The 22,880-nt window shown below is 42.5% G+C and overlaps 1 protein-coding gene across 3 annotated transcripts in view; it reads left to right on the forward strand.

Moving 5' to 3' along the window:
- Positions 1-21,796, forward strand: part of LCP1 (lymphocyte cytosolic protein 1) — a 49,575-nt gene extending 27,779 nt beyond the window's left edge. For 2 of the 3 annotated variants that reach the window (XM_039567717.1, XM_010400455.3), the window contains exons 2-16: positions 1,467-1,557; positions 3,415-3,566; positions 4,259-4,388; positions 5,370-5,502; positions 6,101-6,182; positions 8,245-8,410; positions 11,131-11,273; positions 13,273-13,368; positions 13,875-14,070; positions 14,252-14,330; positions 14,531-14,645; positions 15,494-15,627; positions 16,611-16,734; positions 18,798-18,922; positions 20,329-21,796. In XM_039567717.1, the coding sequence (XP_039423651.1) occupies positions 1,491-1,557; positions 3,415-3,566; positions 4,259-4,388; positions 5,370-5,502; positions 6,101-6,182; positions 8,245-8,410; positions 11,131-11,273; positions 13,273-13,368; positions 13,875-14,070; positions 14,252-14,330; positions 14,531-14,645; positions 15,494-15,627; positions 16,611-16,734; positions 18,798-18,922; positions 20,329-20,461 (1,875 nt within the window). In that variant the 5' untranslated portion in view covers positions 1,467-1,490 and the 3' untranslated portion in view covers positions 20,462-21,796. Of the gene's footprint in view, positions 1-1,466; positions 1,558-3,414; positions 3,567-4,258; positions 4,389-5,369; positions 5,503-6,100; positions 6,183-8,244; positions 8,411-11,130; positions 11,274-12,902; positions 12,930-13,272; positions 13,369-13,874; positions 14,071-14,251; positions 14,331-14,530; positions 14,646-15,493; positions 15,628-16,610; positions 16,735-18,797; positions 18,923-20,328 lie in introns of all 3 variants that reach the window. The other variant, XM_010400453.3, reaches the window with a different exon arrangement.
- The last annotated feature ends 1,084 nt before the right edge of the window (positions 21,797-22,880 follow it).

The following is a 22,880-nucleotide window of genomic DNA, read 5'->3' on the forward strand; positions in this document are numbered from 1 at the left end:
GGTGGATCATGGGGGTTTTTAAAGGTAATCCTTGAAAGTATGATGGTTAGAACCAACTGCAAGAGCAATGGCTTTATGGATTCTCCTGCATTTCTCTATTCATGAAGCTTGGAGTGAATGAACAGATCTTTTATTGCTGTCCTCATCCTAAAACCACAGTGTTTAGGCAGAAAAAGGGTGCATGATAGTACTGGGAGACAGTAGACAAGAAATTACCATATGAGATTGCTTTTGGGCTATTTCAAAGCCATGTCCACTGTGGTTTCCACAGCCTCAAGGAATCAATGCATGAGTTGAGGAGAGCATTGAATCTGAAGCCCAGACAGGCTGTACATAACTCTGTGTTTTTACAGAGAGCTATAGCAATTTTTTTGTTTGTTTTTTAAATTATGATGTGTTAATTTTAGTTTGGGAACAGCATATTTCTGATTTTTTTTTTCCTCGTTTGAACACTGTAGCTACAGCAACCACTTCCCAGGATCAACTCGAGTTTCCATTCTATTCTATTTAAATAGTTATTTGGTTAATTAATACTTAAAGAGACATAGGACACTAGAGTCATTCTCTACAAATATAGAATAATAGGTTCTCTCCTGAACAGTTTCCTCATGAATAGATGCAAGGGACAGTAGGTGCATGAAAAAGCAGATGGGTATAATGTACATCTTCTGGCAGTGTGTTTAATGATGTGATAAAAGGAAGTGAACTTTCCCTTTCTGGTTATTAAGAAAAGTGCCTATAAAGTGAAAGTCTAACCCTTCCTCCTGTTTTGTATCTTTGATGAGAGGAAAGACAGGAAAACTCTTTCTGGCCACACATTCCTAAAGCCACCCAACCTCAGGCACTGACTTAGACCTTGGGAGGAAAATCCTTAAACTCCCCACATATCCAGGGAGAGAAGTAGCTGACTTTTGGGAAACCAGACCTTCACAAGGTCTGAACACCTTGTGAAGGAGCTTCTCTCCATCCCTCCACCTTATCAGGGTGAGCAGCCTCCTCATTAGGTACCCAAAGGTAAGTGGTGCAAATGTCCCCTGGGGCTCTGGCTCCAGCCCAGAGCCCTGGGAAGCACCCAGGGCTTCTGCTTCTCTGCCAGCACTGCTGAAGAAATGGCTGGTGAATTGCATTTCCAAGGGGGAATAACAAGAACCAGCACAATTTAGTCTGTTTTCTCCATGAGAAACAAGAGTTAGCAGAGGTAGGATTTAATTCCAGTTAAATTAGTGTAAATAAAACTGTTGGAATTTTGAGCAGGGCCTGGCAAAACGACAGGAGGGACACAGAATTGCATCTCATCTACACAGAATTGCATCTCTTCACTTGATTTCAGGATACAGAGAGGAGCTGCCTTTTCAGCTATGGCGAGCTGCTCCAGGACTTTGAAAACCCAAGTAAAAACCTCTCTGTTTCTTCACAATTGCAAGCCCAAAAAGCACCAAATGAAAACAAGTGTCTTCTTCTTGCAGACCTGCCACTCAGAGAATTAAGAAATGGCGTCGACAGCGCACTTCTCCGAGGAGGAGATGGCAGAGCTCCGCGAGGCTTTCAGCAAAGTTGGTGAGTGCCGCCAACAGGAAAGGCCCTGCTGAAGTGTGAACCTGTGGCAAGCTCTTTCTCATGTTCTGACTGACCAGGCATGATGAGATGGAGTTTGCTCCAGCAGTGATCTGTTGTGTTGCAGCAACCACAGAAAAACCTTTTCCTGCCACTGCAGGCCTTCCAGACGAAACCACATCAGCTCACTGCAGAGCACTGGCCTCTTAGAGAGGGGGATGTTGGGGCTCCAGCAGGGTTTACAAAAAAACCTCAAAAGCTTACAGCAAATTCTGTTGGAAATATTCTCAAGTGTTTTCCCAAGAATATTGTTTATTCATGACAAATTATTTGGAAGGCATAAAGGTTTTATTTTCATGTAAATTGAGTATTCCCTATGAGAAGGAAGAGTGTGGAGAGGACAAATGTGCAAATGGATAAAAAATTTGTAATCCCTTCACAGTGACCTTTCAAGTCCCATATTCCTACTGTCTGTTTTCTTTCCAAACCTTTAAACATCTAATCTGATTTGTCTCCTTTAAAGTCACACAGACCCATCACTGTCTACCCAAATTCTAAGAAAAGGTCTTTGTGCTTCTCACAGCTCACTTAACTTCTGTCAGCAGATCTATCGGCCTCTCTGGATTATGCACGAATCAGTTGTCCTTGCTGATTCAGGTGATGGTTGTTGGATTTCTGATCACACAGTATTCTAGGCTGGCAATCTTAAAAATCTGGTCTCTCTGAGTGTCCTGTACACCCAACGCACTGACAAGGCAAATCAGAGCATGTTAGCATGGTTTGGCTTGGAAGGGACCTTAAAGACGATCTAGATCTTGCCCCACTACCATGGGGAGGGACTCCTTCCACTAGGTCTGGTTGCTTCCCCAAATGCTGGAAGGAAGTTCTCATTCCTCCCCCAGACATTTCCCTCTCCAAGTCCAGATCCTTTTGTTGTATGACCTGGTGAAATGGATAGGATGCTCTTTGCAATCTGTATGAATCTGTGCTAGTGATGCTGAGAGCTGAGTGCCTTTTTTGCAGCATGCAACAAGTGATTCAAATTGCAACTTACTGTGCAGGAAATCAGCACACACTGCTTTGAAATCACCTCAGCCTCCAGGATGGGGAAAAGGAGCCTGCAGAAAAAGAAAGATACAGACACTTAGAAGCCAAATGTAAATAACCATATATAACTATATATACATTTATCTATGTCATAACCATAGTGTTTTAACAGAAGCTCTCCGTGTGATAAATTCAGTTTTCTTTTCTATTTGTGGAGTTTTTCCTTAAGTGGAGAATAAAGGACTATGAACCTGTATTGGTGATCTTCTCATCAAATACTACCCTGGATCTTGCAGGAAGCTCAGCAGGACTATTCATGTTAGCACCATCTCAGAGGAACACAGAAGTTTTTATTTTGAGGATGACTGTATGCAGTTCCAGCCTATTTCTGATGTTACTAGATGCAGAAAACAGGCCAAAATCACAAATTATGTCTCTGGATAAGTGCACGTGTATTGTGTCAACTTTATTTTCCTTTAGCTGTTCTGTAGACAGGATGCTTCCTCTATAGATCACATTTGTCAGTGTGTAAACCTTGAAATGGCAATTATATCCATTTAAACCTAGCTTTGTTAAGGTCTAAAATTTATATGTCTAAAAATATAAATTCATCACTATGAGTGTTTGTTAAAAGGTGATTGTAATTTTTTCTTGGGTGTAAATAACACCAAAGCAATTTAAAACACCAGATTTCAAGACAACAAATCTTTGTGTATAATGTACCTTTGCTTGGGTAAAATAAAAACAGCCTTTATGTGCAGAAAATGTCATTGGGCTGATGTAGAATGTAAAAGTTTGCTTTAATCTTTGCAGATATCAGCGGGAATGGCTTCATCGATGCCAATGATTTAACAGAAGTGTTGAAGGCTGCCAATCTCCCTCTCCCAGGATATAAAGCCAGAGAGCTCATTCAGAGTCTGACAACCACGGGGAATGGCAGGATCAGTTTTGATGAATTTATTTCAGTAAGTAAGATGTTATTTATTTCAGTCACTCAAGGTGATCCCCAGGGCACAGCAGAGGCACAAGCACAGGGTCTCTTGGGCACCACATTAATCCAATGAATCACCTCACTGGAAAAGTTGAAAGCAGAAGGTAACCAAACTAGAAATCCTGCAGTTAACTGGGACAAGTGATATGAATACAGCTGCTTACTGCATAGATGTCATATCTTTCAGTCTGGTTGATGCAGCAAGATAGTTTTTCAGTTATACGCTGCAAAAAGATGACGTTCTGGCTAGATGATTACAAAAAGTTTAAGCAGATTGAAACAGAAAACTTAATGGGGCATTTTTTTTATCAAAAAACTTCTTCTTTTTCTGGTCTGAACTGAGTCAAGTGCAAATGGTAAAATAGTGGGATTTCCCTCAGGATGGAGAAGTAGGTTTCTATTTGCTCTTTCTTCAAACCCAAACTGCTCTGCTCCAAAGTAACATTTTTGTTACTTAGCTGATCTTTGTTCCCTGTTTTGAAAGCATAAAAGCTGAGTATAGTCCTGTTGTACCTCAGCAGATACACTGATTGTACACAGAAACCCACTGAAAATAGTCAAGCCCTTTTTATGAAGCAGAGAGAATGTGTCTCCCGGCCCAAGAGCTCACTGTTTTAGCTTGGTTTAATTCTCCAAAATTCTAAAATCCACTCTCATGCTTGAAAGATTTTCCAAGACCTGAAGAGCGATGATGTTGCTAAGTCATTCCGAAAGCAAATCAACAAGAAGGAGGGGATCTGTGCTATCGGGGGGACATCGGAGCAGTCCAGTGCTGGCACCCAACACTCGTACTCAGGTAGGTGCAGCTGTCCCACACTGATAGCAGCAAGTGAGCCACGGCTGCAGCAGCACAAACACCTGCCCACTGCTTGCCAGGGAGGCAAGGCACAGGTTCCCCGCTGCTGATAGCCCATTTCCTTGTACTTTACTAGGCACTCATTCAGTAAATTCCCCTTGCAAACAGATGGTTCCTGACTTTTTCTCATGGAGAACACAACCCCATCAGGGCTCTTCTCCCTGCCTGTTTCTCCAAGGTGAAAGTTGGTTGCTTTTGTTGCCTTGTGGGCACAGCCCACCCTGAAGCAGTTCCATGGGGAGGAGGTCTTACCCTTGGCTGTCTTCTCCAAGGGCAAGGGCAGGGCAATGACTCTCTCTGGCAAGGGAGAACAGAGGATGCTTTCAAGCACTTCATCCACCTTCGTCCCAGAGGGCACCTCCTCTGAGCTACTGGAGCCTGTGTGAGCTGCTGCTGCTACAGGATAGCTATGCTACAGCCCTGTTGAACTGCAGGCAACAGTTGCCCATTACCCTCTGAATGCTCTTTGTCAGAGTCCTGGCCAGGCTTTTCTAGATATTCCACATGAAGAGGGTGTAATGTACAATACAGAATTATTTGAAGTTATGTGGGATTTCTATTTAGCAGGGTGGTACAGCAATGCTTTCAAATTATGGTGAAAGCACAAACTACTTGCAGAGCTTAGCATCTGCACCATACATGTGAATCACATGAACTTCGTTACCAGTCTCTGCAATTTGCCTGCCCTCATGACGCAGGCAACCCCAGTGAGTGGGAAGGAGTACTGAAGGAGTATTAACCAGCTCAAGCCCATTGCTGTCCTGAGCTCATTTGCTTGTCTCCTGAGAGCCTCTTCCATGTAGGGTTTTGTTGATCAGTCACACTGGTGGGAAAGGCTCCCCCAGGAGTTCTGCCTTTGTAAGTAAAATGGTGGTAGAGGTACTGCACAGCAAACTGATGGATTTGACATTGGGTCCACAGAGGAAGAAAAATATGCCTTTGTCAACTGGATTAACAAAGCCCTTGAGAAGGACCCTGACTGCAAGCACGTGGTGCCGATGAATCCGGAAACAGATGACCTCTTCCAGGCGGTCGGTGATGGCATAGTGCTTTGGTAAATAATACCTTTCTTTCTCACAAATGGGAACCATGAGTCTGCAAAAACTCACATTTCTGTTTAAACAGAAGCTGCTGAATTTACATTAAGCTCAGGAGCTTTTGCAGACTCAGGGCCTTAATAATACTAGGGTTTTTTGCTTCTTTTATCTTAAAAAATATAAAGCGTATTTCACGTTTAATGAGAATTTTTCCTTGCCTCTAGACGCTTACAATTAGATGAAGTCAGTGAAATTTGAGGAGCTGCTTGGTTTTATTTTTGGCCAAGGACTTTTGGTGTTTCACACAAAGTGGCACAAAATAGTGAGTGCTTCCACAGACATTAGCTGCTCAGTAAACTTTTCACACAACTTCACCTTGTGGCATTCTCGGCCTCACACCTACAGTACAGTCTGTATGTAGCCCAAAATAATTGCTCAAATATTGGGTGTGTGCCTCTGTGTGTATATGTAGAAGCAGAGGGTGATTATCTGTATTCATTAAGCAACTCTCCAGCTCTTAGACTTGCTCTTCAATGTAGAGACAAAAGCTATACCTGTATTTTGTGCATATGTAGCTTAGTGTATTTCTTGTTTTTTTTTTTCTTTTATTTCCAGTAAGATGATCAACTTTTCAGTGCCAGATACCATTGATGAGAGAACAATCAACAAAAAGAAACTCACACCCTTCACAATACAGGTACTAAAACACAGCAAAATTCTTTGCTTTTCCCCTTAGGATGCTTTTGTGTAATCACTTAGAGGAAAGGCTGGTTCTGCCCAACACAATCAGACAAAGTTTTCTGTGGCACAGTGTGATGCTCAGGTCCATGTCATAAAAACACGAAGACTTATATTTATATTTCTTTCCAAATATATGAGCAACCTGACTAACCAAACACAATGAGTAATGTTTACCGGATCAGAACTTTAGATACTTTTGTGGTAGATGCCATATGAATGCAAGAGCACAGAGATAATACAGTGACCAGTTATAGTTGGAGTGGCTCTCAGAAGGCTGAATCCCTCTTTTAAGGCATGACAATGGGCTTGAACGCACAACTGATGTTGTTGTAGTCTGATGTCCTCACCAAAATACTGACTCTGACCCTGGCAAGTACCATGGAGTGCAAAAGGCCTGAAATGGGACTACAGCCTTTGCCTGCCTTTTACAAGACAGTATTTCACCTTGAATACTGAATCCCTCCTTTATTTCTATCACATGCACATGCATATGATTTAAAAAATTGACAAAAAGGGTATTAATTTTCACCTACTTAAAGTTTATTGTGTTTCTCACACAGCAGTATGTAGAGAGATATTTTTATATGAACAACATCTATGTATCTGGTACAGAATATAAATAGATATATGGAATAGATATGAACCTAACCCAGTTTAGCCCTCAGCTACTCTGATTTGATGGAACATTAGCCAGACTCAAGTGAGCTCAGAAGCCATTAAATTGGATTTTTATGCTGTATACCACATTTTTCAGTTCTAATCGTTTTGGTCAGCAGCATAACTTAATGATGCAGCTCAGATCAATCCCTGCCACACATAGACATGATTTGATCAATATAGCTTCCACTTTAACTTAACCCTTTTTCAGCTGTCTGCTGGAGAAAAGGTAATTAATTTGAAATGGTGCAATTTTTCTAGCTTATGTGAATTTACACTGTGTCTCTCTCTGCATTTTGTATCTAATCAGATCTCCCTGTCATGCCAGCAGTGCTGAAATTCATGTGCAAAATTGCAAATCTGTGTGATAAATCGTATTTTCCAGGCTTCTTTGCCTACTTTACTTGTCCTCTGTTAACCATGCCACCTTTTTGCATAGTGTAGACCTGAGGATCAGATTTTCTTATTCCCTTTATTTTAAATGGTCAGGAAACGGCAAAGGAACATAATGTTCATGAAATACCACTTGGTTTATGCCTGTCACAGTGAATCACTGAATCCCTCAGCTTCCTCTGCACACTCCCAGACCAGGAGTCCATACTCCAAAGTTCAAAAAGAAAATATCCAGATTTTACCAATTCCAACCTTGGCTGAACTGCAAGGCTAAAAACTCATCACGTTTATTCATACTGATTCCTGGGACAGTGTGCTCCTTGTAAACACTACCAGCTAGCAACTTACTTGTATCTTAGGTGTCAGGGCTTTTGCAGAGTGCTTAGGGAGAGCCAAACGTGGAATATCTACCAGTTGGTTGGGTTGTAGCTCTTTTCTCCCTCCATGTGTGCAGGACTGAGCAGAGGAGAGTTTGCCCCATGCCAAAGCTACATCTGTACTTGAGCATGAGCTTGAGCATTAGCTCTAGGGAGAGCCTGGCTTTGGTAACCAGGATTGAGCCAGGACATCACTGTGAATGTAGATGTATGCTCTGGGCTCCAGTGCCTTGTGACATGACATTTGCCACCTCTGCCAAAAAGACGTCCTTTCTGTCTTTGTGTTGAGACCCAGAATCTACCTGTAATCTCGAGGAGAGTCTGCATTCCCCTGCTCCCTGTGGCCAGACATGTATCCTGGGCTGCATCAAAAGAACTGTGGCCAGCAGGCCAAGGGAGGTGGTTCTGTCCCTTTACTCCACTCTGGTGAGACCCCACCTGGAGCACTGCCTCAGGAAAGACATAGTTCTGTGTACGTAAATGCATTCACAGTGAAGCTGCCTGCAGATTTCACTTGTTTTGGCTATGCCCCCTTCCTGTAGCCTCAGCTCTCAAGTTCTGCATCACTCAAAAGTTCTCATCTTTCCCTAGGAAAATCTGAACCTGGCCCTGAACTCTGCTTCAGCCATTGGGTGCCATGTTGTTAACATTGGAGCTGAAGACTTAAAAGAAGGGAAACCTTACCTGGTTCTGGGTCTTTTATGGCAAGTCATCAAAATTGGACTCTTTGCTGACATAGAGATCAGCAGGAATGAAGGTACGTATGGCTCTTCCTTTCAGTGCTCCACTGTTATCACTGCACAGTCTTTAGGATAAAGCTCTTTAAAGAAAAAAAAAAATCTTGTTTTTAATTTTTTTCTTCAAGAATTTGTTGTCTGTTCTCTTGGCTGGTCTAACTTTCCTTGCTTTTCACAAGCTGCAGCATTCAAAAGTCCAAGGCTTTCTGTAGACTTGTGTGTTCAGAGCCTTTTCATGCCCATTGGGTCAGGAATGGTGGTCTACCTCCAAGTATATTGGTGTTTTAGCACTAAATCTGGGATAAGGAAATCTACATTCAGGAAGTGTGGCTCTTTCTTGCTCTTGATTGCCAAACATCTGCTCGCTCTTTGTGAAATCATAATTATAGAATCACAGAATAATTTTAGACCCTGGAGCTCTGACTCTGCCATGCAGCTACCTGCTTTCAGCAGTACAACATCTTAAGGTCAGATGAGGTTGCTCAGAGCCTTTTCCAGTGTTTTCTGGGCAGCCTGTTCCAGAGCCCAACCACTCTTACTCTGAATTTTTTTTCTTATGTCTAGCTGGAATTTCCTTTCTGGCACCTTGTGTCCACAGCTCCTCATCCTTTTGCGGTGCATACTGGAGAATTGCAGATCTGGCCCCTCTAAAATGGTTGAAGACAATACTTGCTCCCCTCTCCAACTTCTCTTCAGGCTAAACAAACCCAGTTTTATCATGCTCTTCTCTTATGTCACAAACTCCTATCCAAACATTTTCTTGTCCTTCCATTAAACTCTCTTCAGTTTGTCAATGTCTCTCCTGTATTGGGGAGCCAGAAACTGGACACAGCATTCCAGATGTGTCTCACCAATGCCAAAATTCTCCATGAAGTAGCTTCAGCATGAAGGCTGTGGGTGTACATGCAGTCCATACAGCACCTCATCTTGCTGCTTTGTTCCCCTTGCCTCTGGATAGTCCCTCACCCAACAGTGACACTTCTTTCCTCCAGTTTCTGTGCAGATGTTGCTTCACTCCTGTCACATTTCTATCCCTTTTGTTGCCAGAGCCCCCAATTCCCATTGCTTTGTAGGTAGCCTTGCCCTGCTTATTTGCTATTTTTTTCCCTTCTGGTATTTATTCCTTCACTTCTCATCTAAGACTTCATCTAAGACTAGACAAGCCAAGAAAATTCTGATTTCTTTTCAGGTTCTCTCTTTCCCTCATAGCCCTTCTCTGCAGCTGTTTCAGGTAAAATTTCCCTTTGTTGAACATGGGACCCTGTATTTCCAATGAACTTTCATAAGCATGTGATACCAAATGCAGTCATACATCCCAACTTCTATGAGAGGGAATTACCTGGAATGCACTTAATATCATGTTGGATTTTCCCCTGGTCATATCAAATGGTGGCTCAGAGTAGCTTAGAAGACACCTAATACACTCAAGTTCTCCTCCTTGGTTGGTGTAAGCTTTTAGCTAATAGCAGTTATTCATATTAACTCCCCAGTGAGCATCTTCAAACATGGCACTATTAAATTGCATTCCGTTTTTATTACTGTCATCTAGTTCATTCTGTCTGATTTCCTGATCATCCTCTGTATTGACTATGCCACCTAGTGAATATCATCTTCACATTTTTAGCACATTACAAGTATTTGTGCCAAGATAATTGATGCAAAAAAAAGGAGTAAACATTAATCCAAAAATCAATCCATGATCAACTCCACAAGAATGCTTCTTCCAGCCTTCTCTCAGTGTTAACACTGTTCCCTTCATAAAATCCTCTGTCTACTTTAAAATATTTAAAAATGCTTCTGTTATCCCCCTCTGGTGAAGTTTAACCCCATTGCACCCTATATCAAATTATCTATGTAACTCCAGTTATGGTATGTGTCCACTGTTTCCTTTATGTAGCCAATCCATAATTCTTTCAAGGATTGACAAAAGAATTGGAAGAAGATCAGAGCAGTGCAACACCCTCTCCCTTTTTACCACATTAATAATTAGTCTCCATGTTAGTTCTTCTTTTCAAAACTTGTTCTAAAGCCTTTCATCCTCCAGAGATCACTGAACACACTGCATTTGCAAGGGTCAGTCCTCCCATCCTGCCTGTTCCTCCTCTTATGAGCATAAAATCAATTTTTCTATATAAATAGGGTATGTCCTCAACTGACAGATGAGTTAACCCTACTGGCCCACAAGCCCATGAGGTCATGTGCAAATATTCCAGAATGCCTGTGTGAATCCAGCTTCAGTGTGAAGGTCACTGAGATTTCTTTCATTGAAGCTGCAGAAAGCCTGTGTTCATATTCATTCCAGGCTTGCCCCTGTGCTCAGCATCACTGCATCCAACTCTGGACTTCTCAGCACAGGAAAGACTTGGAGCTCTTGGAGTGGGTCCAGAGAAAGGCTACAGAAAGGCTCAGAGTTCTGGGGCACTCCTACGAAGACAGGCTGAGAGAGCTGGGATTGTTCAGCCTGGAGAAGAGAAGGTTGCAGGGAGACCTTATTGCACCCTTCCCGTACCTAAAGGGACTTATGAGAAAGATGATGACAAACTTTTTAGCAGGGCCTGTTGCAAGAGCAAAAAGGATAACGGTTTTAAACAAAAGAGGGTAATCTAGCTTGAATTTTGGCAACATTTTGGCCACTCACACTTAGAAACTAGGGTAGGAAAATGTAAAAGAGAGAAAACAGTTATACATTTTCCTCAGAAAGTATTCACATCATTATTTTAATTTTTTTTTTCCTGCGTAGCCTTGATTGCCCTTCTGAGAGAAGGAGAGAGCCTGGAGGACCTGATGAAGTTGTCTCCAGAGGACCTGCTGCTGAGATGGGCAAACTATCACCTGGAAAATGCAGGATGCAACAAAGTCAACAATTTCAGCTCAGACATCAAGGTATGAGCACTACTGACCAACAAAAGCAAAACAGCAGCTCTACACCCAAATTCCTGTCCTCCACACAGGGATTGTGCACTGAAACAATCCAAGCACGTGGAGCTGGGTACATAAAATGCTTTTACTGGGGTTTGCCTTTGCACTCAGTAATATTCCTTCTCTTCCTCCTGATCTCCCAGTCATCACTGCCAGCCCCAGCACATGAATTGCCAGAGAAAGGAATGGCTGCTGGCTCTGGACAGGGCATATGGACACTATTATCAGTTCCTTGCCTCTCCTCCTTTCCAAATGTCCTTAAATAACTCTTGACCTGACTTTGGTTTGGAAAAGCCTGGACCTTACTCAAACATGTAGAGAAAGATGATTGGGCATTTCCAATTCCTCGGCTTGATCTTTCCCTCACCTGGGCTTTGTGCTCCTCTGTCCCAGCCTTTGCTATAGCCCTGTATGCACTTTTCTGCGAGTTTTAATTCAGTGGGACTATTCAAAATACTACAGCTAGACTGGGAGACACTTGCAAGGGTGGGTTTGGAGTCTGTGTAGCATTATTTCATGTACTTGGGACCTCATGTGCTTGTAGGTGCAGATTTCAGCAGAGCTTTCTCTGTAGGACCTTTGTTGTTCCCAGACAGATGTATCTGAACCTCAGTGGTGCCTGCTGATGAATTTCAGACCCTAAAACCCAGTGTGAGGCCCAGCTAGCATCCCAGAGACGCAAGGGGTGTATAAGGAAGGGTATCTGAGCTAGCTTACGAGAAAGCCAGGGGCTGGCCAGAACACCAACCTCACCAGCCACGACCCGACTTGCCTGCTCCCAGAACAGCATGGGAAAAGTCCGGCTCCAGAGGTACCTGGTCATAGGCTTCACTAGGGACTGAAGCATAAGCACAAGCATCAATTGAAATACAGAAAAAAAACCACCAGGAAAGGCAACAGGAGGGGTAGAGAGTCACATTAAACAGTAAAATTTTTATTGTAACAGATTTTTGGTTCACTGGGTGGAGGTGACTGGAGAATATCCATGGGAAGGGAATGGAGTCTTTCCCATCTTTCTGTGGGCTGGCCAAAAAGACTATGGTGCAACTGATTAAATCCTATCTACAACTGAAAACTAAATTGCAATTCTGGTGTTTACAGTTGGAAAATAAGGCACACATTAACAAGATTTCAGTGTTTACAGACATTCTCTAGCTAAGCCTGTCTCCCCACCTCACTTCTGTTGTAAATAACCACTTTCTAGATATGATGCATAGTAATGCACATGTAAAATATTTAAAATAATTCAGGTAGTCTGCTTTATATTTTGAAGATCATCAGTTGGGTTAGTTAGTCAAGTCCGTAGACATTAACATGTAGCTTTATTTTCAGTTCTTTGAGCTATTTTTGAAGTGAGTTAATATTTTCCACATATGGAAGCAGCATTGTATTTCACAAAAGATTAAAGACACAACATGTGAAATCCTTGTCTCATTCCTGCCCTTTTGCCTGAAGAATGCTGATACTGTTGTCAGTTTTTACTTTTGTCCTTGAAAACTGTGCTTTCTCTTCCACAACTGTTCCAGCCTTGCTTTGAAATCCACTTTAAACATCTGCTTTCTCCTTCTGCATTTTCTTTTATTAAATGCTCAGCAGCCTGACTTCTACAGCATTATAAAGGTATGCATTTTCTTACCTCTGATTTTATGTTCCGATTAAGTAAATTCTGGTATCTTTTTGTTGTTGCTGTCCTTTCTTTAAGTGCAACACACAGCATTTTTGTCTCTTGTGTTGGGCGTTCAGCAGCACATATATATTGGCTCAGGGAAGAAATAGATCTGGCAAACGCAGCATAAAGTAGAAATTGCTAAGTGCTTCCAGCTTAATTAATTTAATTATGTAGCCCAATGATCGATGTAATAAAAATGAAGCATGCAGGCACATTGTTCAGGGGAGCACTGGCATGCAAAGGCTGAGCTTTAGATGTAATTTTTCTTCCCTTTAATTTCTCTGTCTGTCACAGGACTCAAGAGCTTATTACCATTTGCTGGACCAAGTCGCCCCCAAGGGAGATGAAGAAGGCATTCCAGCTATTACTATTGATATGTCAGGATTAAGGGTAAGATAAATTTGGAGTAAATGCCGATGTTTTCTGTCTGTTACTTGCATTGCTGGCCGACACAGGGCTGCACTGGGATGTCAGAACCAGCAAATTCTTTCTCGTATTGCAACATGAGCTTGAATTTCAGAAATCAAAGCTTTCAAAGAATTAAATTTTGGGTTTGGATTTTTGTTAGATATTAACTCTGAAACTTCAGCAACCATTTAATCACGCTGATAAACTACTAGCATGCAACAAGTGTATTTAAATACATTTATCTGTGAATTTCATCAAACCATCACATTTTATATGGAATATGGCTGTAAAAGCAATATGGTGGGATGGTTGAATCGTAGGCAAAGCCCGTTTTTACTAACTTGCCATTAGTAAAAGTGGGAAAGGGAATACCTATAAATCCATCAAGGAGCTGCTTTAGCAGCTAGATCCCCACATGGAGACCCCAAGTGGGTGTGGGTGCAGTGCCAGGGCGGGGTGGGGCTGATGTCCCGTTCTGTGCCGGGCAGGAGAAGGATGACGTGCAGCGAGCCGAGTGCATGCTGCAGCAGGCTGAGCGCCTCGGCTGCCGCCAGTTCGTCACCGCCACCGACGTCGTCCGGGGCAACCCCAAGCTCAATCTGGCCTTCATTGCCAACTTGTTCAACAAATACCCTGCCCTGCATAAGCCAGAGAACCAGGACATCGACTGGAGCTCCATTGAAGGTCAGGAAAATGCAAATATCGCATGGTGCACCATTACTTTCTTATTTCCCATGTCAACCCATGTCTCTCCTTCTGTTCATGGTTCAGTGTGCTGTAAATTGAGAGTCAGGGTTTCTTCTCAAAACACATTACTGAAGTGTTGTGTTCTGCAGACCTTTGATTGATGTGTCTGTTGTTTTAGGTGAGACAAGGGAAGAAAGGACATTCAGGAACTGGATGAACTCCCTTGGCGTTAATCCACGTGTAAATCATTTGTATAGGTAAGATGAGGTATTACACTTCCTTCAGATGACAAATAGAGTCAGCAAGTTGCTTGCAAGAACATAAAAACTTTTGGGCCCTATAACAATATATGCTGCTTTGTGTTTCCCAAGAAACTAAGTTTACCTCTGCTAACAGTTGAGTTGTATCTCTTTCCTCTGTTCTTTGGACAACGCTATATCCTTTTTATTGTTTTCAGTGACCTGTCAGATGCCTTGGTTATCTTCCAACTCTATGAAAAGATCAAAGTGCCAGTAGACTGGAACAGGGTGAACAAACCACCGTATCCTAAACTGGGTGGCAACATGAAGAAGGTACAAAAAGCTGGAATAGCTCCAGCAGTGATGCCTTATCCTCAGTGAATGCCTGTATCATTTCAAACAGCAATGTGGGTACTCATATTGCTCTCCAGTCCCAAGAACAGCACCTTAAATGATTTTTTTGCTTAGTCAGTGGATAATTTTTCATCCTGAAAAAGAAATATACATTAGACTCACTTGCTCTCTTGACAGGTGAAAAACATTTGTCAAGTAAAAAGACTTGACAACTCTTGTATCAGGATCTAAAAACTGTATTTGCAGATCCCTTTTGCTACTGCTTTAGGCGCTGATTATAATGCATCTGGACCGTGAGATGCATGGCACCAGCTTAATTGCAGCTGTCTGGATCACTGCCCTCCACATCAAATGAAGACAGTGATGATAAGCATTCTTGATCAGATGCATCAAGAACCGATCACACAGTTGCTGCTAAATACAAAGCTTTCTCCCAGCTATCTGGATGAGTAATTGCATCCAGCTAGACCAGAGCGATCAACCAATCTAAAATATTGGCTGGGACACTAATCCTTTGTCTCAGTGCAATGCCGTGATGCTGGAGGTACCCCTGAGCCATGTATTTTATTTTCCGGGGTAATCTTCTTTTCAGGCCCTGATAATGAAGTATAGCATTTTCTTCTATGTTAACTGTTTACCATGGTATTTTTGGGATGGATCTGCCTGCTGGTAGTCAATCAGCTGTATTATCACAGAGCCCCAAAGTTCCTGTTTGCCCAGGAGGATCTGGGCTGAGTGATCCAAAGAATTTAAAGTAACAGTGTCTTGTCGTCTTTCTTTTTTTCCTTATATTTTGGAACCGCACCAATTGACCTTGCCATTAACAGCTTGAAAACTGCAACTATGCAGTGGAGCTGGGAAAGAATCAAGCCAAATTTTCCCTTGTTGGCATTGCTGGGCAAGATCTGAATGAAGGAAACCGTACGCTCACTCTGGCCTTAATCTGGCAGCTGATGAGAAGGTAGGTCAGCCAGCCACGAGCTTCAGAGCATTTTGCTACGCTCAGTTTGCATTGCAATAGTTTCCTGATGCTGTCACTGAGAAGGCTGTACAGCCTACAGCCTTCTCACTCCTCTGTTTGCACTTAAATGCCGAGGCAGAGTGACCTTTCGCTCACTCCTAGTTAAGGATGTGACCAGAGCACATCTTGTGGGCAAGGCCATTAAGTCAGCTCACACAGAAGATTATTATTGTCACTATCTGTATAGCAAGAATAAATGTTTATTGCATGGAAGGGAGGAAAAGAAGTTAAAAGGTGTCTGTATCAGGGAATAGGGACAGTGTCCCAGAAACAAGGAATTGATGTGGAAGTTTTGTCAGCTGCTCCCTGAAGTGGGCACAACTCAGTACCTCTCCCCATTTTAATGTTAGTTCTCTGTGTGTGCATGTTTCTGTGTTTAAGAGCACCATAACTGAGAGTAAAGAGACACAGTAGTTAGGAACTGAATACAGACTAAATTTAGACTATAGACATAGGTATAGGTTTATCAGTAAGGTAGTTAAAATAGGGATGAGGTGATTACTTACCATCAGTTTGGGATATCTTTCCAAGGTGTATGCTGACATCTAAGCAAAATATTCCGGGCTTGTTTTTATGCAGAAGATCAGTCTTAGGTGAGCAGAAGGATTCCTTTCTATCTCTAAAGTCAGTGATTATTTTTTAAGCACTATGAGAATGACTCATTTACAATGAGATACATTAAGAGGGACCTTCCAGGAATTTTAAGTAACCAAAACTTTTAACACTCCCAAAACAGTGATTAAGGAATTGGGTATGAATTAAACGAATTAGATTAATTACTCTGTTATAATATAAATCAAATGCACTGTGAGCATGTGTGAGGCAGAGGAATCATTGGGATGATCTCAGTCAAGCTGTGCACATACAGGACAATTCTGAGGTTACAGCAGACTTTGAGCAAATATCCTGGCTTCCCTCATAAGGTACACCCTGAATATCCTTGAAGACATTGGTGGTGGAGAGAAGGTCAATGATGAAATCATTGTCAGCTGGGTCAATGAAACACTGACTGCGGCTGGGAAGGATTCAACCATCTCCAGTTTCAAGGTACAGGTTTTTTCAGAAGTCTCTGCTAGGAATCTCTTATTTGGTGTCTTTGTGTGTATGTTATATAGATGTTATGAAGATGTGTGTATGCATATACACACACACTCTACATTATGATATAACTCACTACATAGATGGATTACTTTTCATTCCCTTTTAAAAGCTTGTTTAAATGCACAGGTTTTATTCCAGGGACTTTATTGTGAAAAAGTAATAGAAATATGATATGAAAACAACAGGAAACATCTTGAATTCCAGTTTGGCATGGGAAATCAAAGTATGGAGACAGGAATGATGACTGGAATTAAGGAAGAACTGCTGTGCTATTGGTTATGAATCAATAGCAATTACAAATGACAGTATTAAAAGGAACAATAGCAATACATTTATAACCTGGTAGTACCATTCAGGGGTACCTTGCCCTATTTTGCAAGGTACCATACAAACACAGAGATGGACAAGTTCTAGAGAGCTTCCAATTCCACTAATGTATCTATGACACTTCCCAAGCTAGGGAACTCAGTGGATATAAATCAGCAGTTTGCACCAGGCGAGAACAGATCCATCAAACTTTGTGTAATGAGTTCAGGAATCACACAGCTGGTCCTCCTCACACCTCCCATCAGTAGATGTCTATCAGTGTCATCTCCCCACATGAAGCAAATGCACTAGCCCTGCCCCCCATCTTTTGCTTTAATGACACTGTATTCTATGAAAAGGTGACTTGCTTAATGGGTGAGGGAAAGGCTGTGGATGTTGTCTACCTGGCTTTTAGTAAAGGCTTTGACACTGTTTACCACAACATTCTCCTGGAGAAACTGGCTGCTTATGGCTTGGACAGATGCACTGTTTGCTGGGTAAAAACTGGATGGCAAGGCCCAGAGAGTTACATCCAGCTGGTGGCTGGTCACCAGTGGTGTCCCCAGGGCTCATTGTTGGGGCCATTTAACATCTTTATTGCTGGTCTGGACAAGTGTATCAAGTGCACCCCCAGTTTGCAGAGGACACCAAGTTGAGTGGGAATGTTGATCTGCTGGAAGGCAGGAAGGCTCTGCAGAGGGATTTGGACAGGCTGGATAGATGGACCAAGGCCAGTTGTGGGAGGTTCAACAAGACCAAGTGCTGGGTCCTGCACTTGGGTCACAACAACCCCTGCAGCGCTACAGGCTGGGGTAAGAGTGGCTGGAAAGTGACCCAGCAGCAAAGGACCTGGGGGTGCTGGTCAACAGCAGCTGAACGTGAGCCAGAGTGTGCCCAGGTGGCCGAGAAGGCCAATGGCATCCTGGCCTGTATCAGCAATAGAGTGGCCAGCAGGAGCAGGGCAGTGATTGTACCCCTGTACTCAGCCACACCTTGAATCAATCCCGTGTCCAGTTCTGGGCCCCTCACTGCAAGAAAGACTCCAGCACTGAGATGCTGGAGTGTGTCTAAGGGGCAACAAAGGTGGGAAAGGGTCTGGAGCATAAATCCTGTGAGGAGTGGCTGAGGGAGCTGGAGGTGTTTATCCTGGAGAAAATGAGACTCAAGGAAGACCTTGTCACTCTCTACAACTGCCTGAAAGGAAGGTTGTAGCCAAGTGGGGATCAGTGTCTTCTCCCAGGTAACAAGTGACAGGATAGGAGGAAATGGTCTTGAGTTTAGAAATGGCCACGGGAGGTTTAGATTGGATATTAGAGGAAATCTCTTCCCTTGAAGGGTTGTCACCCTGGAACAGGCTGCCCAGTGAAGTGGGTCACCATCACTGGAGGATTTAAAAAATGTGTAGATGTGGTGCTTAGGAACATGACTTAGTGGTGGACTGGGAAGTGCTAGATTAAGGGTGGACTTGATCATAAAAATCTTTTGCCACCTAAACGATTCTATGATGTTTCATCCCTTGGGTAAAAAATAATCCTTGAAAGAGTTCCTGGTCTGCCATAGATAAAAAATTATTCTGAGCAGCCCTTTGTGAAGTTCTAAATGGTATCTGACTGAACTGTCCATTGCTCTTGAGTCTAGACTCTGGCTTTTTGGGAGTTCTGTCATTCTGTTCTTGCATTAAATTTTATTTTCCCTCTATGCAGGATAGCAAAATCAGCACCAGCATGCCAGTCCTGGATCTCATTGATGCCATTCAACCAGGATCAATCAAGTACGACCTCTTGAAAACAGAGGACCTGAATGATGAGGAGAAACTAAATAATGCTAAGTATGTTTCTGCCAAGCGGCACTTAGCATGAGTTATCTGCTCAGGCTTGCCTAACTCTGCCTTTGAGAACTGCTCTGCTGTCATTCTCATCTCATCAACCTCAAGTGAGAAATACCACCAGAGTTAGAAGCATGAAAGCTGGGAGTTAGGTAGCAAAAAGACTATCAGTGGAAATGGAGTGTGTAATGTTGTAGTTCCTGCTTTATAAATCCCTTGAAAGGATTAAAATCACTTGGCTTCACAAGCTCCTATTTTCTCATATTAAATTTAAAATTCTTTTAGAGATCAGGGAACAATGCCAACAAAGTTAGCCATGGAAAACAGGGATTAGAGGTCATGATAGCTCTTTAGTCACCTACGGGTGGAACAAGGGCATATTTAAGAGAGAAAGGGGAGGACAGGATTCATGCCTGAAAATCTGGTTCTGTAGATGTGGATATTGATTTTTTTTCCCTGAATGCAAACGATTTCCTAGCAGAGAGTCCATTCTGGGGGCATCTCCCTCTCTTTTCAGAGTTACACAGATCACCTCCTGGTCTGATCATCAGTTTAACTTCTCCTTTTCTATGCAGTAACTACAAAGGAGAAAAGGATGACTGTAAAGCAATCAGAGCTGCCATTCTTTTTCTAAAAACTTTTCCCACTGTTCTTTTTCCCTTCCATTTCCTACCATCTGTTCTCTTTCTTTTCTTGCAATCCTATGTGTGCTTTTTCTCTGTACTTTATTTCTTTATTCCTCTGCTGTTCTTTTCCTCCTTCCCTACTCCCATTCCCCTATGTTCCCAATGTTTCTCTGCATTTTGGGAAAAATTTCACAAATGTGTGTGCTCTGAAGTGGGAAGAACCTGGGATGTTCTAGCTTTTTTAATGAAAAAATAAGAGAGCAGAGACAAACCCACTGGAGAGCAGCCAGTGGCTCTGAGCAGGGAGATGGGAATGTCAACTTGCCCTTTCTGGGTATGACTGAAAAAAGTCCCCAAATGTTGATTTCAAACAGCACTGATCTCCACTGACATCAGCCTTCTGCTTCCATCCTTGCAAGTTTGTTTATGTGCAAAGTCTGAGTCTCAGAGATTGAGGGGGAGAAAGACCAGAATGTCTGGTTGTGAGGATAATCTTTCAGGGGATGGAAGATTAAATGTTTCATACCAAGATCTGACCTGCAGTCTCCCATCCTGCAGGTAATCAGTGCTCCAACCATCAGGGAATGCACTCTGCCTTTTATTAGAAATGGAGTTCTTTATGAACCTGTCTCATACATTCCTATAGAAAAGTTTCACTTAGGTGAATCAGTGAAACCCACTCTAGTATTGATCATGTAAAACACTTAACAGGGGGAAAATTAATGCTACTGCACTAATTTCTGTCTTTATTTTTTCCTTTTTTTCTTCCACCCTGCAATGCAGATATGCCATCTCTATGGCAAGAAAAATTGGAGCAAGAGTCTATGCCCTCCCAGAAGATCTGGTTGAAGTAAAACCCAAAATGGTCATGACAGTGTTTGCTTGCCTTATGGGAAAAGGCATGAAGAAAGTTTAAAGCACAAAAGACTTGCACTGATGCCTGTTATTCACCCTTTAGATTCCTTCAAACTGGATGCTCTTCTCTGTATCTAAGAAATAATGCAGGGTGCTCATGCTTTTAAGGCATGAATATTATACATGGTTCCAGATCATACAGAAGTTGTGTATTCACGTGTATCCAGGAAATACTTTGTTTTGAACAATAATATGTGCTTGATTTCTTTGCTTTATTTTCCACTTTGCTAGGTATAACCATTTCATATTCCTAAATAAGTTTTCGACACTGAGGCCTAAGCATATCCTTTCATTAATGTATACCAGGGTTTTCTGTGAGAGGTCATCCAGTGACAGACAGCTTTTAGGACTATGAAATGTTATACTCTGCTTTTGCTGAAAATGTCATCATGCTTTTTGCAGCATTTCTGCCATACTTACCTTCAGTTTGCACCTGGGATAACAAAACAGGTTTCCCCAAGCCAATGCAAGTAGTAGTGAGTATATTTTTGAAATGGTAGGATCCTCTGAGGAAATTCTTGCAGAAAGAAAGAAGTGTTTAGTGTCTGTGATGTGTTGCTGGTACGTAAACTGAGCAGCACTTTCCCCTGCAAGTTATGCCTCTGCCATCCATGGCATTGCTCACAGAGTACATTACTGCTCACTGAAAAACACACAGCAGCCTGGTCCTCCAAGAACACCCAAACTCTGGAGCCTTTGCTACAGACATTCTCCAAAGGATAATTCATTTTTACATCGTAATACACTTAAAAAAGATTGCAGAGCATGATAGAAATGAAAACCATGTTAAAGAAACAAAGGGAATGTACTCAGTTAGTAGCAATAAAATAAGAAGTGAACCAAAGGGATGCAGAATGACATATTTATGTAGACGATAAAAATTAAACTCTGGTAACTTCGCAGACTTGCACTCAAGGGTCTGTGGCTCTGATTCAGGAGAGCATTTATACCTGTGCTTGCATAAGAAACACATACTAAAATGCTTCCCTGAGCCCAGGCTGGGATCCTCAACAGAGCTAAATCAGCTTTACTTTGCAGCTAACAAGGCGCTGTCAGTTTGCCTCTGTTGAGGACCTAGCCCTGTCTATGGGTAGTCAGTGGGATATATTTGCACTGAATCTCTTCCTTGGCACGAGACATTTACTGGCCTTTAAGTGGATTTTACTGTGGTGAAATGCAGAAGGAGGAAATTTTGCCTTAATGCAATCCCACTGACACAGTCTCAGTTCTCTCCCTCTCCCCCTCCCTTTCCTCCAGCCCTTCAGAATTGCCTTAATAAAGAACCAATATTCAGTGACGTGAAAAGTCTCCAAATAAAATGTTCTATAAAGCCAAATGTGTAGTCCTTTCTCTTAGTAGTGAATGTGCTAGTCCGTGTGTGTCGTAGAGCTGAAATGGGGACAGATGTAAAAATAATCTGTGGGCTCACTGAGAATGTGTCTTCTGTATTGTTATTGAAACCACAGATTGCAGAGAATGGAAAGAATTATTTCCTACACCATTTCTGAAAATGCTACTCTGAGACACTGTCAAAGATGGGACTTGCAGTATGACTTCCCCGTTTGGTGCAATGCTCAGCATCCTCTTCCTTTGCCCAGGTACTCATAAACTTTGCTTCTTTAAGCATTCTGCAATGCAAATATGCTGCTTTGTTTCTGTAGTAATGGCCAGATCCTGTTTCTGATCAGATCTGATTGCCCTGTTCCTCTTATGAGCCTTATGGGCATCCTAAGACCCATTCTGTCTGGTCCCAGTATTTCCCAGTGCTGGCAGAGGAGGAGAACATCCCAAGTGTTACACGGTGGAGATGTCACCCCAGCTTATTGCCCAGGAAGGGGGAGTTACGAGACCATGGCCCCTATACCACTCCTTCTCTTTTTAGGCGTAGGACCTGCTGTTGCCAGAGAAGAGGGGTGGCACTGAAAAGGCAGCTGCTCTCCCCTTGTGATTTACTTGGGAATCCTTCAGAGGTAAACCAGAGAGAGGAAACTGTGACTGCAGCACGTCTCTCAGGTGGGATGACCATGTATTGTGTGTTTTGCATGCGTGTGTGTGTTTGCAGAATGAAGGGGCCATTTTTTGTTGGATAAATGGTGTAGACCTGAAAGGACTGGGTAATCCTGCCTGAAGACAGCCCTGCTTCAGGTTCCTTGTTTCAGGGAGGTGGTCTCGCCCAGACTCTGGCAATCATGAAGGATGAAGTAGACGACAGATTGGAAATGGCAGCAGAACCAGGGTGAGAAGGATGGCTTTTCCCTTGATCCCAAATGAATGCAGGCATTTGCCATCCCCAGAGAGTAGGAGGGATTTTCAGACGTTTTCCATTCACCAGCTCTTAGCAACTCAGCTTTTTGCGCAGGGGTAGGATTTTTAAGCAGTCTGCTGAGATCGGCAGAGAGAGGAGGCTTCCATACATCAAG

This window comes from Corvus cornix, chromosome 1 (assembly GCF_000738735.6).
Source record: "Corvus cornix cornix isolate S_Up_H32 chromosome 1, ASM73873v5, whole genome shotgun sequence".
NCBI classification, from domain to species: Eukaryota; Metazoa; Chordata; class Aves; order Passeriformes; family Corvidae; genus Corvus; species Corvus cornix.